The sequence below is a fragment of the Dermacentor silvarum genome, chromosome 4 (assembly GCF_013339745.2).
Source record: "Dermacentor silvarum isolate Dsil-2018 chromosome 4, BIME_Dsil_1.4, whole genome shotgun sequence".
NCBI classification, from domain to species: domain Eukaryota; kingdom Metazoa; phylum Arthropoda; class Arachnida; order Ixodida; family Ixodidae; genus Dermacentor; species Dermacentor silvarum.
This window is the reverse complement of record NC_051157.2, coordinates 68185335-68208785: the sequence shown is the minus strand read 5'-3', so window position 1 is coordinate 68208785 and position 23451 is coordinate 68185335. Positions and strand designations below refer to the sequence as shown.

At 41.6% G+C, this 23451-nt stretch overlaps 1 protein-coding gene across 1 annotated transcript; it reads right to left on the bottom strand.

The window, feature by feature from the left end:
- Window positions 1-1618: 1618 nt before the first annotated feature.
- On the bottom strand, window positions 1619-19474 carry LOC125945186 (uncharacterized). The gene is made up of 6 exons (XM_049666804.1): window positions 19393-19474; window positions 14921-14977; window positions 10203-10218; window positions 8297-8423; window positions 5298-5580; window positions 1619-1958 (listed from the first exon to the last, which is right to left on the bottom strand). Exons 2-6 carry the CDS (start codon window positions 14957-14959, stop codon window positions 1680-1682), a joined length of 744 nt encoding a protein of 247 aa, XP_049522761.1. The 5' UTR covers window positions 14960-14977; window positions 19393-19474; the 3' UTR covers window positions 1619-1679.
- Window positions 19475-23451: the final 3977 nt, after the last annotated feature.

Below are 23451 nucleotides of genomic sequence, written 5' to 3'. Positions count from 1 at the left end.
GCGAGAAGTTGGAGTGGCGCTCTCTCGAGAGTGACGTAACGGCCAGGACGCCAACTCGCTCCGGTTAGCTCGGATGTCGTGCTTTCTGAAGCACGACATGTTTCGGCTTCTTTCTGCTGTCAGACTTAGCCTGCTGTTTCACTTTTGAAACTTCGTGACCCATGCAAATTCTTGGCTTGGATATCGCAAGTCATGTAAAGTTGAAGGGTCAACTAGTTTTGTAATGCTCAGGTGCGCCGCGCCTGTCTATAAAGTTTGTGGAAAAAACAATTTTGTCTGAAAGCCTGCAAATTTAGCAAGTAAAATTTCTTATGACGTATTGCTCATATCGCTCACACAACTCGCAGATGTGAGCTGTGTGATACAAAAACGCGTAATCATCAATGTATGCTTATGGTACTAAAGTAATAGTAATAATAAACATCGCAGTTCTCTGTTACATAGTTACGAAGCTGCGAAGTTTGTTTGTCATTACCAGTCATCAATATGAGTATGTGGATACCGTTAAGTGGGTTTCTAACATCATGTATATATGGCTGTCCTTGGTAATAAACGTAATCATGAATTCCTTAATAAGGAGTAATTTGAAAAACTTCTAAGTGCACATTGCGAACACGTGTGAAGCTCACATAGTATGTTGCCTTGGATTAAAATTAATCCTGCAATTACTAATCGACAAATTAAGAACAGCCTGAATAATGAGTAGATGCAGAGTCGTAATCGTAGAAACATCTTTTCATCTGCACTTTTTTTAGATAAATTTCAGCTGGACAAAAGCAACAGAGCACTTGTGAAGATTGGCTCTGTTACGAATATTTTGTTACTGGCGTGTAGTCCGTTCTTACTTTTTTCTGCACGTTCTGTATTCAACTGAGTAGGCAGCTATGCCTTCCCTAGATATTTGTTTCACTATTGCTAAACAATATTCCTTAATAACAATACTCACCTTCCGGGGAGCAAAATGAGTACAAGCTGTGACAACAACGCTGAATATTTCCTTCGTCCGTTGCACAGGATGACAAGAGAATCATCCAAAGTAAATAGTTCACAAGCTTTTATGGAACATTCTGACAGAAGTTACATTTGGGCTAGCTTGTATTAAGTGATCATTAGTAACACCACAAAAACAGAGTTTTAATTCTAGTCCTTGTTTCTGTTTGTGCTGTCTTACCGCATTAAGCAATAATACGTAATGCCTACATGTTGAGACATAACTCGCCGTGGTTGCTCAGGGGTTATAGTGTTGGACTGCTGAGCACGAGTTCGCGGGATCTAATCCCGGCCACGGCGGCCGCATTTAGATGGAGGCGAAATGCAATAAACACCCGTGTACTTATATTTATCTGCACGTTAAAAAGCCCCAGGAGGTCCAAATTATAATCCGAAGTCCCCCACTACGGCGTGCCTCATAATCAGCTGGTGGTTTTGGCACGTAAAACCCCGCAATTTAATTTTTGAGACAATATAGAGCAGCTACGGCAAACTGTCCAGGCGGGAACAGTTTCCGCCAGTGCTTTATATTCAACTACATTAGCGGGTACTGATCATAAGAAGAATCAAAACAACATATGTATGAATTGTATCTGTCCCAATTTATTAAAGAAACTTGTCAAGAATATGTGCAATTATTTATTATTATTCACATCAGATTATACGCAATTCATTTGGAGCCTACTTCGTTAACGCCCATCAATAATGCGTTTATATTCTGGATCAATGCACTCCACCACTTCTTTTATATTTCTGGTTGGGCTACAAATCATAGTGTGTGTATACATTCCAGTCATCGTGTATTCTAACAGGTGATCACCTTTCTCGACGAGCCCTAAGGACTCGTTGGCAAGCTTGTCAACACCTTCTGCAACGTACCCAAGGTTGTCTTGTATTCCCACTTGTTGCTTCATTTTATACACAAACCAGCCATCGAAGAGCACCTCTGCTCTGAATTCGCATGAATGCTAAGGAAAAAGTAAAAATACCAAGAAACAATGTAAGTTTTTTGAAGAATTGGTAGTAGTGATAGAATATTAAAGTTGTTTTTGAATATAGGACAGTAATATTGATTTTCGCACTGGAATTTTGCAAATAAATGTTTTGGTAAACATGTAACTACCCAAAGTATAGTAACTATGAGAAGCTATTTTCCAATTCTGAAGCTGCACTTTCGATACAGCTCTGCCATGGCCACTAGAAGCGGTTGAGTAGAATGTATAAAACATTTCTGTGCTGAGCAATGGGTGCTAATTGAAGAAACCCGCCGGTATAAATCATTCACGAACCCTCAAATATGGCGTTAATCGCAGCCCCTGCATTGCTTTGGTACAATAAAGTACATCATTCAATTATGTATTGTCATCCAGGCTTGCCGCATACTGAGACCTTCATGTTACCAGGGGGTGTATTCTGTAATAGTCCACCTAGTGAACTGTCCATACCGGCCGCAGCTGATTGGATGGTGCTGCACGAGTGTGGAGGATACACGTGCCCCCAGCCAGTCTCCTTCTCACTCGTACAGCTGCAGCCAATCGGCGACAGCCGAAATTGGCAGTCCACTAGGTGGACTCCTACAGAATACATCCCCAGATTTCATGGTCAGGTTCTGGGTTTTCTGTCGGCTGGAATTCGTGTGTAGGCGTTCAGTACCGAGAACCGAAAATTTCACTATGTCGGGCTATGTTTTTTACGTCAGTCCGCTTGTCAACCATTCATTCAATTGTTAATCATCAACCATTGTACCTCCGACACGTGTGAAGAGCGTAAACAAAGAAGTGCCAACAGCTTCGCATGTAAACTTTGCGGGAATGATTTGCCTACCACTCCAAAATCAGGAGCTACGTCAGAGAAACCTCGACCTATCGTAGCTTAAGGAACGCGATGCGATAAATACGCGCGAGCCATGAAAGAATTGTATTCGAGGTTCTGGCAGGTAGTTTGTGTGATTGTATACACGTAAAATAATTTTCTGTGAAATAAATTGTCTGGCACCTCACCGGACCTAAAATTTTGAGACGCAGTAAAAAACAATAGGCAAAGGGCAGGTACACCAAGAATAGGTATTACAAAACACCAATTTTAAGGTACCTTTCACTCTGCTACATCCCCACAAATGCAATTTTGTTAGTGCCGACTGAGAGGTCTCCCGGTTTCATCCGGACAAAATATTTCTTGAAATCTTCAGCGGCAGGCCTGCAATAATGGACCTTTAGTTTAAATATTTGACGCCTTGTTGCTCGGTAAAATTCCTATATAAAACGCTCGTTCTCTAACGAAATAGGTGTGCAACAGCGTTTAGAGTGTACCACTGTAACATTGCATGCAACGTTTGCAAATGATTGCGATGCAGGGTACATCCGTTGTTTGTAACTGCACCATGTATCTGTCAGTTGGAGAGAACATTACACCACAACAATGATTACCAATACACATCATAACCATGTGCAATTTGCGCAATGCATAATGAAAATTTTGCTCGCTGACATTATTTTAAGGGCCGGTCATCCGTATTTAAAAGCGTTATGGCAGGGCCGACCACATTTAATGCTTACTCCATGAATGTCTATACGGTGGTCCAGCGTTTATTATAGAACATTTTCCACAGAGCATAACAACACAACACAATGTCTTTCTACACCATGTGGTTTTCTAGCCCGAAAAAGAATCTCAAGAACTGTAGACATTACCGTTATGCAAGTTCAGGTTCCTAGTCCACCGAGCATAATGGCGTTAGGGAACACCAAATTGGTTAACACAAACTAGATAGAGCTTTCAATTTTATGCCGTTACATCGCAATTGAGGCTAGGTGCCACGTAATTTTATGAAATGGAACGACAGGCACTATTTCGCATAGTAGGTCACCTTAGAAAACCTGGGGTTTTCTATGTAATAATTTCTGTACAAATTAGTATTTGTCCACAATGTCTGTCACGAAAGCTTTGCCGATCAAAATATACTATATCCCTCGCATTACTAAGAAACTCCTTTCCGGAACAAATAAACAGAATGCTGAAGAATCTAATCTACTTTCCAAACGAATATTGAGAAACTGGCCCTAGTTTCGGATTATTTACTAATTGCACATTTCAAAAGCACTGACCTCCTTCACTTCAATTGCCGTATTCTTTATTAGAGTAAAGAATTGTTCGCCTATCTGCTTGCTTCGCTGCAAATGACGTCACAAGACGATAGTCTTCCGCCCCTGATACGTAACACCCTCTCTTCACCCCTCACCCACCCCTCATGCTCTTCACGTCCCCTCTCACTCCTTCCATGGTGAATGCAATGGAGGTTTTGCTGAATTCAATTCAAATTTCCAGCGTTCTCCCTGCTCTCGCGCCATCTGTTAGAATATTTTATTACTGTTGGCTTAAAGCCATCTACAGAGCCGCGGCTTCAGTCAGCTTGTTTTTAACGCGTAGCGTCTCTTCGACACCGTTTCTAACGCGTAGATTTTTTTTAATTTGCAGCGTTTCATTTTTCATTTCTTTCTGTCTCTCTCTTTCTCTCTATCTGTGTGTCTCTTTCTTTCTCTCTCTCTTTCTTTAAATGTCTCTCTCTCTCTCGCTCTCATTTCCTCTTTCTCTCGCCCATAGCAAGTTCTGTTAACAACGCAATCATATGGTTCCCATACATGCATGTTCTACAAGCGTGGGTGTCTTTCGAGAAGAGGCACTTTCATTGGCCTACCTAGCGTGTGTGAAATTGTTTTTCATGTGTGTATAAATGTAACGCAACTAATTTTCGCATATAACTACTAATAATTGCATGCAATAAGAAAAAAAGTGGGTGTATAGCCTAGTGGTTATGACGCTCGCCTTTGGACCGTGAGTACCCGGGCTCAAATCCCGCTTCGTCAAGAAAGTGTATTTTATTTATTTATTTATTTATTTATTTATTTATTTATTTATTTATTTATTTATTTATTACTCTCACTCTCTGCCTGTATCTCTTTCTTTCTCTCCCTGCACCTCCTCTCCTCATGCTTGGTTTTGGCCGGGCAGTTGAATTGCTAACCGACGAAGTTTTTCGCGTTGAGGTAGCCCAAGAAAGACTATTGTCTTTAATAACTGGAACGTGATTTGACAAAGTCTTCTTCTCTGAAGAAAATTATTCAGCCATTTCAACATTTTTTATTGCGTCCACCTCTACGAATAATGTGTAGTCAACATAGTAATAGCTCAATCTATTTTGTTGCTCATGACAATTACTCAAATTCTTTGCGAAAAAAGGTGCTGGGTATTTTCAGGTTTGATCTGTGAAAGCAGCGATTGCATGCGACTCAAACATTTACGGGTCTTACCTTAACTAAACTTATCGTTACTGGACCATCTGTTATGTTCCATTTCTGAGGCTCCCACTCTATTGATGGTCGATTGTCCAGGTGCAATTGAACAGGCAGAAGCGTCGGTTTACCCTCGTGCATACCATAAATGACCTGGTCAACTGGGATTACGCAAGGGCTCCATAAGACACTATTGAACTTCCAAACGAATTTGTCTCGGCAAACTGTCGATCTGAAATTTAGGTCTAGGTACTCTGCCTTCGAATAGCTGAAGTTTGTGACCCGTGCAGTTATGGGGTATCTGTAAAAGCGACAAAAAACACAATAGCGAAATTTTCGAATGCTTATATAATCTACTATTACTAGCCTTATTTAGTTACTTTTGTGCTTCAATGTATAAAACAGTGTTTTTCTAAAAGCATTTTCTTTCTTGTGGGATGCTCAGTGTGATCATCCAACTAATATAGCAGCTCAAGCACCCCAACATTCATCGAAAGAAAATAAATGTTAGGCATTGACGCGTCCGCAGCCATTTCTCTGCACACTATTTATATGCTGCATTCTGTTTTCGCGGTCACGAGGGCTCGAAGGCGACTCATTCATGTACATACGTGAAAAACATAGACACCGTCAAGTTCCGTGTAATCTTGGTATACTTGCCTTCAACGGAACAATTACTGCACAAGTTACGATGACTACAGGCACATCTTATCGATTTCTGCTCACATTTATTTCGTATCTGGAACGTCGACTCGGGTACGGGTGGCCCTCCGTGGGCTTTCCACACAAAAAGCTAACTGCGAAGTACCAAAATAAATAGCCCAAATAACCATAACCTGCACTGTTATCCCAAGCTCGCCGCGTAGGAAGGCAGGACGCACACTAACTTGTAATTTACGGCAGCAAGAGGAATACCTATCCAAGCAAACATACTGGGAACGAAGTCTTTTTTGGTATAAAGCAACTCCAAATGATGTTTCTCGGGCATCGCGGTAAGACTCGTGTGGTGAATACACATATCACAAACGCATGCTTCTCGTGTCCCGCAGGACTGTTGCATGAGCCGCCTTCTCTTTCGCTGGTTGTTGGCGCAACCAAAGATTGCAGAATGCTGCCAGACGAGTAACCTTTTGCACATACCATTTCTCAAAATATTCAAAAAATAAGCAGCTCAGCAGGTGCCAGTAAACACGTCTAAAAGCCCAAGCATACACGTAACGCAGGTACAGCCATTTTCTCCCGTCTGCCACAGTCCCCGTCAAAAGGCACTACCTGGTGTCGAGAATAGCGACGTGGTGGACACTCACTACAAGGCCATAAAAAATCTGGTCTATACCTAGCGATAAATAAGAGCACTGCACTAAATATAGTGTCATGTATGCACAAAGCATCAAAGAAATTAAACCCACATTAAATTGGGACACTGCTAGCCTTGACATCTCTCTGGCGAAATTCCGAAAGGCATGCTTTATTGTGTATGCCTACACTGGTAACTCCACTTTGCAAAACCTGTTTGTATCTCACATATTTACATGTGCTTATTTCGGCACACTCGTTGAAACGAACAATGCTCAAGGATACAAAGTCTGGTTACTTCGATATTGTGTGGAATAACACTTGCATCCAATTTCATGAAAGCCGAAGCGAGTGGGATCGAATATAATTTACACGTACCTCTATTCCGTCAGAAACTTAAAAGATCAAATCTCCTTGTATGCACTCAGACTCGTACCTACTCAAACTAACTGAGACTCAACCTCACATCTCCCTCGTAAGCATCACTTCGATGGAAACGACTTGCTGTTTCCGTTGGGCCCAGGATCCTTTTAGTAATGACACGACAGACGGGAGATTTTTACATGCAACACAGACTTTATACGCTAACACGATACAGAAGATTTACATGCACGCGGACTAGAGTTCGGAAGTGGTTTGTCCTTCTATATAAGGATGTGCCTAACACTCATGCATCACGACTCGCCGGGGTGTGTCGTCGTTGCGATGACCATTACGGTTGTCGTTGCGTAGTGCGTCTTTGCGTCGTCTGACACTTGAAGACAGCTGGTGTGTTGCTTGCGACGGCCACGTCTTACGCCATCACCACCACGCCGCACCTTCTCGCGACCTGGAAGCAGGCGAAACAGCAGGCCGGCAGAACACTAGGCCACTGCTGTAACTGGCCCGTAACGCCTGGCCTGTAACGCCGCGGCCACTAGAACGTCGGGCTCAGTCGGCAGACCGAGCCACGACGGTCTGCCGTCGGGATCGGTCTGCCGTCGGGCAGACAGGTAGCTTTCCTTCCCTGTCCCATGTCAAGGCAACATTTGCACGGCACGGAGAGGAGGCGAAGCACGCGCTACTCCACGAGGTGGTTGCTAGGGCAACCCTCTCGCTCAGCGAGGAATTTTTTTCTTTTTTGATTCAGCAGACACAGTACGCCCGGCGTAAACAGCTCCGCTTTTAAAATAATAAAAACTAATGCTAATGCCCCTGAACAGAATAAAACGCAGAGTCCGTTCACATATGTGTACTTTAAGGCGGTCATGTTCAATGCCACATAATATTTGTTCCATGACAAAACAAACTCACCTAACAAAAAGCATACAAGATTCAATCAAAAAACCTATGCAACGTGGATATACATAGTAAACAATATTTTTACCGAGTGTTACTTCGATTCAGTGCAATATTTCGAAACGGGACGATTGAAATTCCTGCTTCTACATTGCACCAAACAACCCGCAAAATAGATACATGTTATATCGAGATTGGCGAACAGAAACCGGTATCAAGCAAGGTAATTCTACTTCGAAATGTATGTACAGTAGAAGGTCTTCTGTGTGCGGCAACATGTTGGCAATCCCCATCGACATTATATTTCCAACTGAAGAACAAAGAAAGGTATAGTAATGTGGAAGAAAATCACGTGTCATTTACGAATTCAAATTGATTCCACATATAATATTAACTTCAGTGGCGAAAAACGTTTTGTGATACTGAAGGCAACTCATTCATACTTAGGATGCCGTTCCTTGGTCCAATAGGGATAATCAGAGCCGAGGCTGTACGACTCAACGTTCTCAGCACCCATCTTGTTGATATAAAATTTAACCACTTCATTTAGGTCCAGCTCCACGCAAATACCTGGAGAAATAACTTATTTTGAAATTGACGGGTAACGGATAGCGTCACCAAAAATAAGAAATAGTCATTTCACAGCTTACAGTCACTGCCCAGTACACCAGTCACTGCACTGATGTACGACGTTTGTTAACGCAATGACCATAGTAGCGATTGCTTACTTTATACCAGCTGAGTCGCTGTTAATGAGACCACAAGTTAAAGCCAGCATATATCCAGTCAGCTCTCAACCTGCATTGAGCAAGACCTCTTATCCTGTTTCTTTTACAAGTATGCACAGCCTCCCGCATTTTAACTATAGCGCACGAGCGTCTATCCCGCGTCATTTTAGCGCCTTTAAGCGGCGATAATCAGCGAGACCGGAAGAAGTACTCTCAGGCGCACTAAGCACTCTCATGTGCAGAGTCGTCTAATGCGATGTTCTTTTCAGGAAGACGCACGACCATATTATAGTGTTCTTGCGTGATATAGTTAAAAATGCGGGAGGCTGTACATGCACTGGTGCGCTTAAACTACTGAAAATCCGGGTGATATCAAGATAAATACAGCTTGAACTGTCATGCTGTGGGAGCAGTAAAACCAGCGCAGGTCACTCAAAAGACACGCTGAGCGTCCAGAGGTGCTGAAGGTGTCTTTTCTGAACTTTATATAGGATTTCATAGTATTTATATAGAATTTATATAGAATTGATATAGTACTGTCATTTGACTGTCACTTTTGTCCCTTTTGTCACTTCTGTCACTTTTTTACCGTCATTTTTCTGCTACAGCATAATAGCACAAAAGCTTTAAAAATCGATCATATTTGATGTGCTATATGCACAACCGTATGGTTCTATGGGTATGAATCCCTCTAAACACTTACGGCTGATGCAGTATGCGGTTTGGGACAATGATGTATAAACAAACGAATAGAGATACTGCAGTGCCCAGAATTAATCAGAACCCTTATCGTCTCCAATGATGCAGCACGACAAAAGCAAATGTTTAATATCAATGATCGTCTCCTCTGTAACAATAACTATGAAACCTAGCATGCCTCGCTATTAGTCTAATTGGTATAAATCCACAGCTTTTGTCCAGTTCAATGCAAGATACATTAAACAAGCTGACGACGTCTGCCTCTATAAACTGTTATCATTTCAATAAATACCTGACGTAATTACCTACTTTCCTCTTCACCTTTTTTTATGAGACTATATTGCCAGAGGTCACACGATTATATTTGCGAGGATGACAGTTTGGTTTTTTTTTTCTTCGTAACAAGTAAGGACATATATAGTTATAATATATATCATGTGTTGCGTGAGTGAACGTATACTTGAAAATACAACTCGGAGTTCTCTGCATGTGTCCGCTTATCTGAATTCTTTATAAAAAAAAGGTTACGTTATCATAAAGCATGACAAGCACAGTTCACCATAATAGTGCTATGCGGCTTCGCCACCTTCTTGCTGTAATGCAAAGCATGCAAGTTTTGTCCAGCATCTGCCTCGACAGTGTGTAGTTCAGATTTATTCTGAACGAAACAGTTAAATGTTTGAGCGCAGTTATAGTACTGCGCTCAAACATTACTAATAAACGATACGCCTCATAATCTAACATTCCTATGCGACATTAGAGCACGAACGAGTCAGTGCTTTATCCGGAAAATATATGTACGCCTGGATTTCTGATTTGCACAGCATTATGCTGCAAAAAAACTTCGAAGGTGTGCAGTAGTTCATAGTCACATGATGTATGGTCGAAGGAGGAAAAAGGGCGTCCGGTTCAGTCCGCTTACCATTTCCCGCAAAGGCCTGAAATTTAAATGTATAGTATTACAATGTTGCAGCAACAAAAATTATCACGCATTACGTTAGGTAAGTTCATATCGGCACAAAAAGACACGTAACAACTTAAACAACGCCAGACGTGAGCTACACACATAAAGCATACTATACGATGTCCGTTATTCAAAGAAAATGTAATAGTTGGGTCAACCATGATACATTTACTAAGAACGTAATAGTATGTTTTTTTTTTTCAGTAAGTTTTAAAAGCCACACATTTTTTTTTTGTAGCCCTACTGTTAGCCGTGGTCCAAGTATTTTTTTTTCATACTGAAACGTCTGCTGTTTAACAAAATTAAATCGGTCTGTAATCTTCGCCTCGTGGTATCGTGTCACGGGCACTCGAAAAGAATGCTACTGCTGAATGGTACTGGTAGAATGGTACTGCTCTCTAGCAACGCGTCGAATCCTGTGTAAAAAGTGACGTGTGGATGCTGTCCCAAGCTGCAGACGGTGCAATAAAGTTACAAATTTTTTATTGTTATTCAACTTTGGCGAAATATAGTGAGTTAGTGAGTCAACTTTAATAAATATCCGGCAAATTGATGGCCTGGGTCTAGGCCGCGCCGGGGGCAGCAGAGACCCTGTCTCTCGGTAGCTTCCCGGGCTTGCTGGATGGCCCAAAGTTGGTCCTGAAGATCAGAGCTAGTCAGTGCGGTTCTCCACCGCGCCCTTAGTTCATCCGGGGGGACTGCAATTCTCCTCTGAACTACAATCCCAGAGTATATGTTCTAGGGTGGCTACTCTATCATTACATAACTTACATTTGGCACAGGGTATAAATCTGGAAACATGCGGTTAAGATGTACCGGGTTCGTGTAAGTTCTAGTTTGAAGTCGCCTCCAGTCAACCACCTGAGACCTGTTTAATTTTAGGTTAGGAGGTGGATATATACACCTCGACTTTCTGTAGAATTGGGTAATGTCACTGAATGAGAAAAGTCTAGCCCTATCCATCCGTTCCATCTCCTCCTCGGCCCGTATGTATCCTCCGCCCGTATAACCACACGGGCAGAGGATACAGCAGTAGTATGAATGCGTTGCGCGCTAGCTGTGCAGAGTGTCATGTCAGATCAGATGTCGTGACTTTTGTCAGCTTGCGACAAAGATTTTCGTGCATGACGGGAACGGTGGCCCCGGTATCGACAAGCGCTTGTGCAGATCCTCCCTCCACATGGACGTCAATGACATTCTGCGGTGAAAATTGAGGCCTAAGAAACTTCGAGGCGTGAGGCGCGACCGCTTCATTACAGCAGTTTCGCCCGTAAGGCGAAGCATCGATTACGATAGCAAAGTTAGTGTACAGCTATACAAAGTAAGGACAGTACTATTATCGGCCGTATAAACTTGTAAACATAGACACACTAACTAAATTAACAAGTGGTGGTTCCATACTTCGTGGGTCTATACAAGCAAATATGGACGCATCTCACTCAATGATCGCGGAATCTCGCTGTCAAAACGCTGGAGTGCTGGAGTGAGTCAGTGCGGCAGGATCAGCGAGCGAATTGAGCTTCCTGCCGGCGCTCGCATCAAAGCGATCGTAGCCGCGAAAACACAGAGAAGGCGGACTCTGCTCTCGTCGTAGATGCCTTTCAAAGTACAGCCGCCCGGGAGGAAGCGCGTGGCGTAGTACGCCCCCCCTTTAACCTCCCCCCGGAACCGCACGGCCGCAGTAACGCGCGGCCCTTCCACCTGCCCACCTCCCCCTGGAGCCTTCCGGCCCGGCAAGAACGCGCGGCCGCAGTAAAGCGAGGCACCTCCACCTCCCTACCCTCCCTAGCTCCGGTACGTTGTGCGCGACTGGAATACTGCGCGCTTCCTTCCCGCTTCCCGCCCTTGCGTGCGCGATCCGCCATTGCCGGCTCACCGTCACACGCTTTCACTTGCACATACAGCATACGGCGCAAGGCGAGGATTTTATCGCCCGTGGACGTTATACGGAACCTCACGGCGAGGGCGATGGCGGTGGTAGAAATGCACCTGGAGTGTCCATATAATTCTTATCGCAATAAAAGTTTGGAGGATCCCTAAGCATATTCTAATGAGATGAGAACGCGAAAGCGGTTCTTTTGGCTAGATTGTTGTTACGGAAGGGTGTTGCAATGTGGTGGTTGCCTCATTCTTTGTGTTCTTATCTCATAAGAACATGCTTAGGGATCCTTCATCTTTTTTTTTTTTCTTCTTAGTTGGTGAATTGGGTGTATAGTGTACACGTTTTAATTCACACTCGTCCCCCGAGTCCTCCTCGTCTAGGGAGCGCTTCGTCGCCAACGAGTCTTCTGCCGATGTCGACACTAAGCCTAAACCTCGACATCAGACTAACTGCCGCTACTTGTTACAGAGTCACTATCCATGCTGCTGCGACAATACCTCCACGGAAACTGAAGGAAAACTGAGCCTGCAGGCGAGCGCTTCTTTTGTAGATGCTACGTCGGTGACCACATGTTGACCGCGCCGACTATTCCAATCCGCTGTCCTTCTCCCCTTCGAGTTGGGGCTTCCCTTTCTGCTGCGGGGATTCCCCTCTGCTACGCCGTGGCTACGGGTGGTTACTGCGGCGGAGTGGAGCTCGTGTTGTGTGTTGCTGCGGAAAGCGTTGGCGCCGGCGTCAATTCCGGTGGGAGAGGTCCCGTGCTTTCCGGGCACGTGTTTTGTGGACGCCTTTTGAGGACGCCAGCCCGGTGCGCGCTTTCGCCAACCTAGCCAAGAAACGCTTTCGCGTTAAGACAAAGCGCGGCAGGTCAGCGGTGTCGCGGGAGGGCATTGGCCAGAAGCGAAACCAGGTCAGAAGGCCAGAAGCGAACCGAAGCATCTCCAGCCGTGAATGAGAAATTGTTAATGATTACCAAGGTTAATTAATGATTGATTAGTTAATGGATTAGGGCGGATTAGGGTCGATTAAGGTGGAGAAGGATTACGGCGGATTAAGATGGATTAATGTCGATTAAGGTTGATTAGAGTGGTTAAGGTGGATTAAGGTCGATAAACGTCGATTAAGATGAATTAAAGTAGATTAGTGTGGATTAAGGTCGGTTCAGGTGGATTAAGGTCGATTAGGGTAGATTAAAGTTGAATAACGAGGATTAAGGTGGATTCCAGTAGGTTTTACAAGGCTTGAGCCTTCGCGTCACTTAGGCGATAGCTAAGGACACCTGGGACTTTTTTGTTAAAGGCTCGTGTACTATGAACATTTGTCTGAAGGACAAACAACTGACGTGCTCTAACGTTTTCGTCAAGTAATTTGGCTACACCGCCCTGATTTCTTGTCACCTACACATTGGTTCTTGCTTCACAATACTTTAAGAACCTACAGTGATATATTAGGCCAAAAATAAATGACCGAACTTTCCTTATTCCACATTCCCCACACTCGCCCGACTTGTCACCGTGTTATTTCGTTTTGTTTCCGCGTGGGAAAATGCCGCTAGAAAGGAAGCGTTATGAAGATCTGGTAGCAATCCAATCTGCAGTAACTAATGTGCTGAAGGGCACCATGTATTAATAAACTATCTGTACTTGCTTTTCATTTCCTCTATAAATGGTGGCAGCAACGTGTTTATAGCCGAGGCGACAATTTTAACAAGATATATAGAGCCATTGGTTTGCAAGTTGAATGAGTTATATTTTACCACAGCGGTACTGACATTGTTCTGACAAAGATTGTATTTCAACTTGTATCATTTAATATATTGACACGTGTACTTGTTTTATCGTCTTCCAATGACTACTTTTCACCAGCTAATAAATGGTAAACGGTATCACCAGCTAAAAAATGGTAAACGTTATCACTCGGCGCGAGACACACCTGAATGTATCAGAATGATTATCCATTGTTGTATCCGATTCTATTGTTGTCGGTATTGTCACCGAACCGTTTCTAATCAGATTACATGCGCGACGCAAATAATGCCCTACATTCTAGAAGTTGTGCGAGCACCAGCAATTACAATGCAAGTTCGATTAATCAAGTATAAATAGCCGACGCATCTCGCCAGCAGATAAGATATCAGATTTATACGACTTACAAGTATAGGCTGGCCACTATCATTGTGCTCAGTGTTACTTGCTTTTGTTGGGCACAGGTTCGCTCAATAAACAGGTAATATTGCCACTTGCGTTGTGTCACTGTCGTGCTTCACCGTCGCTACAACGTGACAATATGACGAGCCTTTGCCGCGAGGTCTACCACGACGAATTCGCGCCTCTGCCTACTCCCCACACTCGAGAAAGTATGGCACGCGTGAGAAGATCTACGCATCTAGGCAGCAGTACACCGGCTGGTGGTCGCCGCCGTTCGTTCGTGCAGCGATTTAATAAGCACGTGGAGCTCAGTTCGCCTCACACCTTCCCACAAATATATTTAACAAATATGTTATTGAAAAAACATGTGTTCAAAACTCGAATACAAAGGTGCGTTGCTGTAAAGCGTGCATCTAAAACATAATGGAGGAACAGTGGGTAGGTAGGTAGTAAACTTTATTGATGTCCTGAAGTAGTCACCCCTCGTTTTCATGGAGGGAGGACCATCTGAGAAAGAATAAGGTTTTCCCAAACAAAAGCCTTTTTTTTTGACAATCTTGAAATCTCGTTTTTTCTGCAAACATTACGTCTAAAATTTGTAGAGTTTTTAAGCCATGTCCGCAACGTTCAGATGCAAGCATACTTACCAGCAAAAAAAGGATCTTGATGGCAGGCTGTCTACGCATGTTTAATAATGTGGGAAACTGCAAAAGCAATGTATTTTCTTGCAAAACCCTCATGCCACACAAACACGCTAATAAGTAAACTGCGCCATTCTAATGTAGTACGAATATTCAAAGTATACGTATGGGTGATAAGTTTACGTCGTGTGCAATATAGATAGCCTTATTTTTTCGGTTACCGAAACATCACAGCAGCAGTTTAGTGCATCTTTCTCGGCACCCTAATAAACCGGTTCGAGTTATTTAGCAGGTAATGGATGTAGGGCTGCGTGCAGAGAAAATTATGAACGTATGCGTTTCTCACTAAAATATCTAGGAAGTGAAAGAGGCATCGTGTTCTCTAAATTATGCTTTCATAATTTCTGGGACAGTTGTTCGTTGTAGTAGCTGCCGCTGTACCGATACTAAAGAGGTAACAGCAAAAATCCCATTTTTACTTTATTAAGAGACCGGCATTATTTTGTGCGTCATCGTAAATACAAAAATAATATGTTCGTTTGCCTTTGAAAAAATTGTATTTACTGTTCTATGTAAAGTAAGGCGGGGCAAAATGAGACACGGGGCAAACGCGACAATCTGAATCTGCTGCCATGTGTACCTAAGACAAAAAAATGTTTATGGTTCTTTATTTTGTCCAATAGGTACTGCTTGTTGTCCATTCCTTTTGAGAAAAAACTTCGCGGTTGTTAGAAGAGTTCATGCGGGAAAAAATGCACAGTTGTTGTCAGTGAGCTCGTGACCCGCCAGAAAGGGGTGGAATTCTGCTCGCTGAAATTTTCGGAGCCGTGCATGAAGGTACTCCCGCGTCAGTTCAGCAACGTTAGTATTTATATTATTGCTTTGTACCACTAGCTACATACTGCCAAAAGTTTAGTTCTGTTAGTGTCGTGAATTAAAGGGGACATGTCTTAAATTCATGCACTTCAAATAGGCAAAATGCGACAAAAAGGTGTTGAATCGGCATAAATAATTTCTTACTAAGCGAATCATTTATTTACGTACAATAAATGTTATATTTTTATGTTTCGGATGGTGCGGACGTACAAAATAATATCATCTGGATTTTGAAAGTGAGGTGTGTGGCCATTTTCTCGCGCTGTTCTAATGACCCCGCGTTTGACGGGGCCGCCGTCCACCAGCATAACAAGAGAGAATGTGGAAAACAATGAAGACGTTAACACTGACATAGCCTCGTCGAGTAACACCCTGAACAACGAGAAAATTATTCTGAGAGGCTTTACTTTGCATGAGATTTCACCCGTGCCAAAATTAGGAAAGACCAAGGCATGGAAGCTAGCACAGTTCTAACTTCATTGCTTCTCAAAGCCAAGTTGAGCATGATGAAAGCCGTCAAACGCATGCGCAGCTCTACATCTAGGGGAAAAGAAGAGGCGAAGAAGACTCGTGAGGATAGATTTAGCTTACATTCGTTGAATGAGCCAGTAAAGCGCGAATGTCCAAGAAATTAAGTGCAATAGCACAAAGAAAGACTGGCGGTCATGGAGGAAGGAAACAAGGTTTCCTTCCTCCATGCTGGCGGTGCTTGATCTTCAAGCACTCTGTGGAGCACCACAGCGCCTGGCTCTGCTTGGATTCCGAGCGTGTATTGTAAAGAGTGGGTTCATGAAGACTGAGTGCGTGCTCACGTAGTTAATTTCAAGTGCTTCTCCTGCAAGAACTGAACTACTTATATTTTTTTAGATGGCCTGGTGTTGCTCCACGCAGCGTTTCATTTTGCCCCGCAGGTTGGGGCAAAATGAAACATTGATGACATGTCTTATTTTTTTTTCTTAAACTTTTGAACTTTTTGAAACCTTGTACCCAAAAGAATGTTCCCAAGTTGTTGTTTTATAGAACTGAATGCAGTTTTAAAAAATATTCACTATTTGTAAATTTCTAGCTGTCCCATTTTGCCCTGCCTAACCCTACACAGCTACACATCTTACACCGACGCGAGTGGTCATGCATAACTGTAAGGGTAAAATTGCTGTGGTAGTGAAATCTGCTGACTGGAATCACTTGTGCATGGAAGTTGCTATGTTTATTTAGCTAAATCTTGCGTTCAGCATTTCACGCGCAAATCCTTTTGCCCTACTCAGTTATATTAAGTAGTAATGCAATATTCAAGCCCGTGGCCTTGAAGAATAAATTTATAGCAGGTTAAGAATTACCAAATGCTCACGAGCATGGAAAAACATGAACGATTTACTAACTTAAAGATGAAAAAAGTTTTTATGCGTAATGCGAGCTGATTCTTGATTACTTCGAAACCTACTAGTTGCAATAACATGCCGCTTTGTTAGGCACTTACGACACTAAGTACCTTGAAAACATGTAACAATTTTCGGCATGTACTAGTTCCTGACAAGATGCTGTACAGCATCAATTGTTATAGACTGATTTATATTTGCGAATGTGCAAGACATATTTATGAACAAACAGAATAAGAAAAATATAAACGTATTGGAGTTCGCGTCTAATAGGAGGAATTGCATTATGCAGGGGGTCCCACCTAAGCTAGCCAAGCTGTTAAATAAATAATAAATAAATAATAATAATAAATTATGGGGTTTTACGTGCCAAAACCAGTTCTGATTATGAGGCACGCCGTAGTGGGGGACTCCGGAAATTTGGACCACCTGGGGTTCTTTAACGTGCACACGGGTGTTTTCGCATTTCGCCCCCATCGAAATGCGGCCGCCGTGGCCGGGATTCGATCCCGCGACCTCGTGCTCAGCAGCCCAACACCATAGCCACTGAGCAACCACGGCGGGTACTGTTAAATAAACTGTTACGATATGTTATTATGGGAGTGACAGTGTTTGGTCCTCACTTTTCTTCGGCAACAAGGGTAATTTCTGTGCACTAAACACTTTGCTAATGAGAGAATGTTATTTAAACATGTTCTTATATTTAGATTAGGCGTGCGACTTTCGATGGGAAAGATGGTGAAGCATCCTAACTCATCCCATTCGGCTTGTATTGTGTATAAATATTTTTTCCAGCGTTTTAACCGCAACGCACGAAATGCGGTAAGCGCCGCGTAATTGCAAGCTCACATGCCGAGAAAATAATTCACCTAAAAGTGATTCGAAGGAGCTAACTTCCATAATTATAAGACTCAGCAACATGATTGGTGATTGCGTAGGCTCTGATTGCCACGTGGAACACACAGATAGCGATCAGAGGAAGTCAATACCAACACCAACTGCTTGCCACATTTAGGTGGCTGCCGATTCAGGCAATAAGCACGGTTCCTTTATACCCCTTTTGGGACCGCTCATTTCGTTTTGCATGGACGCCTATAGCTCGCAGCACTTTTCGTATTTTACGCGCTGTACGGGTAAAACAGTAAAAATTATTTACGCAAGACACAGTGCTCTTAAAACGGCTCAACGAAATGTTTTAGGTCACATAACGTATTTCCCATCGGATTTCACGCCCAGAAGAGACATCGACCCGAAGGTGCTCCTGCTGCCGGAAACAGCAGCATCCATGCCGACCGGTTCTACTCGCTGCAGTTGGTTGTCGGCTCCCCACGTATACCCTGGCGGAAGCCATGGTTAATAAAAAAAATTGAATAAGTTTCGCGCTGTTGGCACCATTTGCTGCAAGATTTAGACAGAGAAAGAGGTGGTGCGCCAGAGAGCACGCGACGCCGCGATGTTCAGTTTTCACACCGTGGGCGCCACCCACCATACCTGTATAATTACTCACTTCAGCGATTACAAGACCATCAGCCATTACAAGGCAACACAACTGGACAAGCATACAAGGTATTCTTTCCTCTCCCAACTTGTAACACGCTCGTAACCGCACTGTGTATTTATCTTTCTCGCTTAGTCATGTAATTATTAGACAAAAATATCCTGATGGCGGAAAAGGACTAATGACCTAACTAATGAGGTTTTATAATCGTATATTGAAGCAGTCTTTGAACAGCTTGGTCAACGTTAGCTGGAACATACTGTACATAAGACCTTCCAATAACTAGTTTTTTCTTTATTAATGCCGTTAATTACATTGTACATCATAGATATTTATTTACGCATGATAATGTGATGATGATTCATTCCATTGCCGATTTCTGGGAGAAAAAGATAGAGTAAGCTCTCCACATTGTACCGAACAAGATCGAGAAAAAATAAATTGCCTTCATGAATCGCCTCTGCAACAAGAAAGAAAGCTTCACGTGTAGTGTTTACTTTAGCTTGATTGTCCCCTACCGCACTGTATCCTGAATCCGTATTGTGCCACTTCGCCTAATTAGATATCCTGCTGAGCGATAAAGTAAATCTGGCATAAGTAATATACATAACTATTGCGTCTCATCATGCAAAATTGTCACTTTCATCTTGAAATAAAACGCTTGAGCACAATACCTGCAAATAACAACACGAAAGAAAAGTCTGAAAAGTATATACGGGTCCAGATACCTCCTTTGTTCTTGTTGGGTATGTCTGGTGCTAAGACGCAGCAAACAATTAGGTCGGTTTTATCACTAGCAACGGCTTCTGTGCCTCTATTTGTTCGCACAATATTTTTGAATATATTTTTGAACTGAAACTGAGACAGAAACATTGGTATTTGAAGTTCATCAAAGCCATCTGGTGACCGGCATTTCGATCTCAATATATTGCGGGGATCGTTCTGTGATGGCACATGTGGAACCTTTTCAATGCTCGCTGTTCTTAATCTTAGGCGTACGAAACACTCTAAAAAATGTCACACGCGGCTTTTCTCAAATTTCTCCCTGACGTTATCAAATAACTCAAGATACAACTGCTCTTCTTAAATATACACTATATATTTTATTCCAGCGACACATACAACTGGTCTTGAAGAAGATAATGACCTATACACCTAACTTGCAAATTAGGTATTGTTCAATTTTTGGTACGCCTGTCGGGTATCTTTAATTTCGTAGTGCTGTCTAGCCCTCTTATATATGCTATTTTGACATATTTTAGGTCTGTACTTATAATGGAGTTCCACGCACATTTTTTTTTTGTCATCCTTGTCATTTTTATGTCATCCTTGCGTCTTATTTAGAGCCTTTTGATGCCTCGGAAGATCATACTCAAGGTAGAAGGCTATCAAATTCGTCTTTCTAGCAGCAGAATTGGTGGCAGTAGCTGCTGTAGGAGTATTAGCATCGACTGGAGATGCTAATACGCAACTTCTGCGTTACAAGCATTGAAAATTTGAGGCTGGCTTCATGCGCCACGAAATTATATTGATGTTGGTGAATTCGGGCAGTGTGCGGACGTATGCCTTAATAAGCAGGCCTTTTTATAGAATAGGGCTTCATCATCACACTAACCGACACATTTCAGCTCTTCACAAACACATGGCTATCCTCTTGTTCTGCTTTCAAGCGATTAAGTTAATGCTGTAAGATCCGCTCCTCCACCCCCCCCCCCCTACTAAACTTAATAAAACTCAAACTCAGGAAGTCTCACTCGGCCAAAGAATAAATAATTACTTGGATCACAATAATAAGCCACTGTAATTCTCAAGCAAGGAACCCCCCATGTCGTTTTTGAATTTCCAGCATCCACGTTACAACATAAGGTTCAACCTATTCCTGCCGAGGTTTGTCCTTACGATTGATAATTCCATAACTCTATTGCATAGTACTGTCATTATCCATGCATACAACTGAACAAGCATGGACTATGCAATTATATTGCTGACCTGGAGAGTTCGTAATTCCACAAGTTACACAAGTTAAGAAAATTGACGTTGCATCCATCCTTTAGAGACGATAGGCGACTTTAATGCTATTAGCAGTCGATCTGAAAGTTGGTGCATAATTCTTGATGGTATCATCGTTATCATTCATTTTACCCTTAAGGGTCCTTTACAAGGCATTACATAAGGAGGGGGGGGGGGATAAATAACCAAACGAACAGGACATAAAACGAATGCATTATTTACATAAGGGCAGCCATTTTCCAAACAAATAAATACGAAGTGCAACAAAGAGCAAAATTTCGGTATAGTTATAGCAGAAGCGAGAATATGTTTTATATAATACTTTTATGAAAGGCGGCACATACCGAGTAACAGATGCCCAGTGACCCAAGTTGGCATCAAAAAGGCTAATTGAAGAGCGGTGCATTCACATGGCACGTACCTACTGGTCAAAGTTGGCATCAAAGAAGTTCATTAAAGAGCTGCACATACACAACCTGTGACCCAAGTTGGTTGGTTTTTAACCCGGTCGCCTCAGCACAGCAGCCTCATTCTCTACACATTTGATCACCATGGACTACCGAGTGACCCAAGTTGGCAGAAAAGAGGTTAGGCGTTGACACACGAACATACATCACAACTTTCTGCTACCTAAATGTAACACGAACTATGGAAAAATCAAGTCCTCGTTTTCAGTGTTAAAATATAGATTGACCTATTACATTCTCTTAAACAAACATCATCATTGAATACATTCAAACATGAATTATTGTGTTTTATTTTTTGCAAGTAGTTTCATGCCCGATAATATGTTGTTCTGTATAATTACGCCTCTTGATATAGGATTTCTTTGTTTATGGTCTCTTACCATTGCATTTCGCGCGTTCTTTTGTTTTCCTTCTACGCTGTTAATTTTCCTGCTTTAAACCATGCCTTGTATACATTTTTTTTTAATTTCAATCGAGGGTTTCGTTACAGTCTTTGACTTTGGCACCCTCGTCTGTATACTATCTGTAACCTAATCATTTTATTGAATGGATTATAAACTGAAAACTGAAACATACGTACATACGTACTATCGACCACAAATGTTTACAGAGCACGGGATCTCAAGAAAACGCTAAATTACCCAACAGTTTTTAAAAGTAACCAGGAAAATCATACATCAAAATGTTGTTAGCATATACCAGCAGAAGCTCGAAATGGGAATACCAGGCTGCGTTTTGAGGCTGCGGAGATATTCAGCTTTTTGGTCACATCCCTTGGTCCGTAAACTTTTTTGGTCGATAGTACATACATACATACATACATACATACATACATACATACATACATACATACTCATCATACATACATACATACATACATCAATACATACATACATACATACATACATACATACATACATACATACATACATACATACATACATACATACATACATACATACATACATACATACATACATACATACATACTACATACATACATACATACATACATACAGACATACATACATACATCATACATACATACTACATACAATACATCATACATACATACATACATACAATACACATACATACATACATACATACATACATAATACATACATACATACATACATACATACATACATACATACATACATACATACATACATACATACATACATACATACATCATACATACATACATACATAAACATACATACATACTACATACATACATACATACAGACATACATACATACATACATACATACATACATACATACATACATACATACATACATACATACATACACATACATACATACATACATACATACATACATACATACTACATACATACATACATACATACATACATACATACATACATACATACATACATACATACATACATACATACATACATACATACATACATACATACATACTACATACATACATACATACATACATACATACATACATACATACATACATACATACATACATACATACAATACATACATACATACATACATACATACATACATACATACATACTACATACTACATACATACATACATACATACATACATACATACATACCATACATACCATACATATACATACATACATACATACATACATCACATACATACATACATACATACATACATACATACATACATACATACATACATTACATACATACATACATACATACATACATACATACATACATACATACATACATACCATACATACATACATACATACATACATACATACATACATACATACCATACACATACATAATACTACATACATACATACATGCTACATACATACATACATACATACATACACACATGCATACATACATACACATACATACATACTGCATACATACATACGTACATACATACATACATGCATACATACATAACATACATACATACATACTACATACATCACATCATACATACATACATACATACATACATACATGCATACATACGGGTGTTTATATCAAGAAGCGGCCGGCACATTTAACATAAATGAGCAGGAAGGAAAATAAGAGGCGAAAGGCAGAGAGGTTAACCAGGTTAAGTGTCCGGTTGGCTACTCTGCACGGGGGGATGGGGTAAGGGCAGAAAAGATGAGAAAACCACAGAAGATTAAAAAGAAGAAAAAAAAAAGAAAAAAAAACAACACATCTGTCCGCACAATTCTATAGTTTTTCATGTAGTCCTGTTTCTTTCAAAAAGCGTACTAGCGCTTTTAAAGCAGTTCGTTCCGACGTC

What these genes read in the sequence shown, in the direction of transcription:
- LOC125945186 (XM_049666804.1), bottom strand. Translation starts at nt 14,959, where the DNA reads ATGCGTAGACAGCCTGCCATCAAGATCCTTTTTTTGCTG. An exon ending in ACCAAGGAACGGCATCCTAA is followed by an intron (nt 5,581 to 8,296) that starts GTATGAATGAGT and finishes TCGCTTTTACAG; the next exon opens with ATACCCCATAACTGCACGGG. An exon ending in TAACGATAAGTTTAGTTAAG is followed by an intron (nt 1,959 to 5,297) that starts GTAAGACCCGTA and finishes CTTTTTCCTTAG; the next exon opens with CATTCATGCGAATTCAGAGC.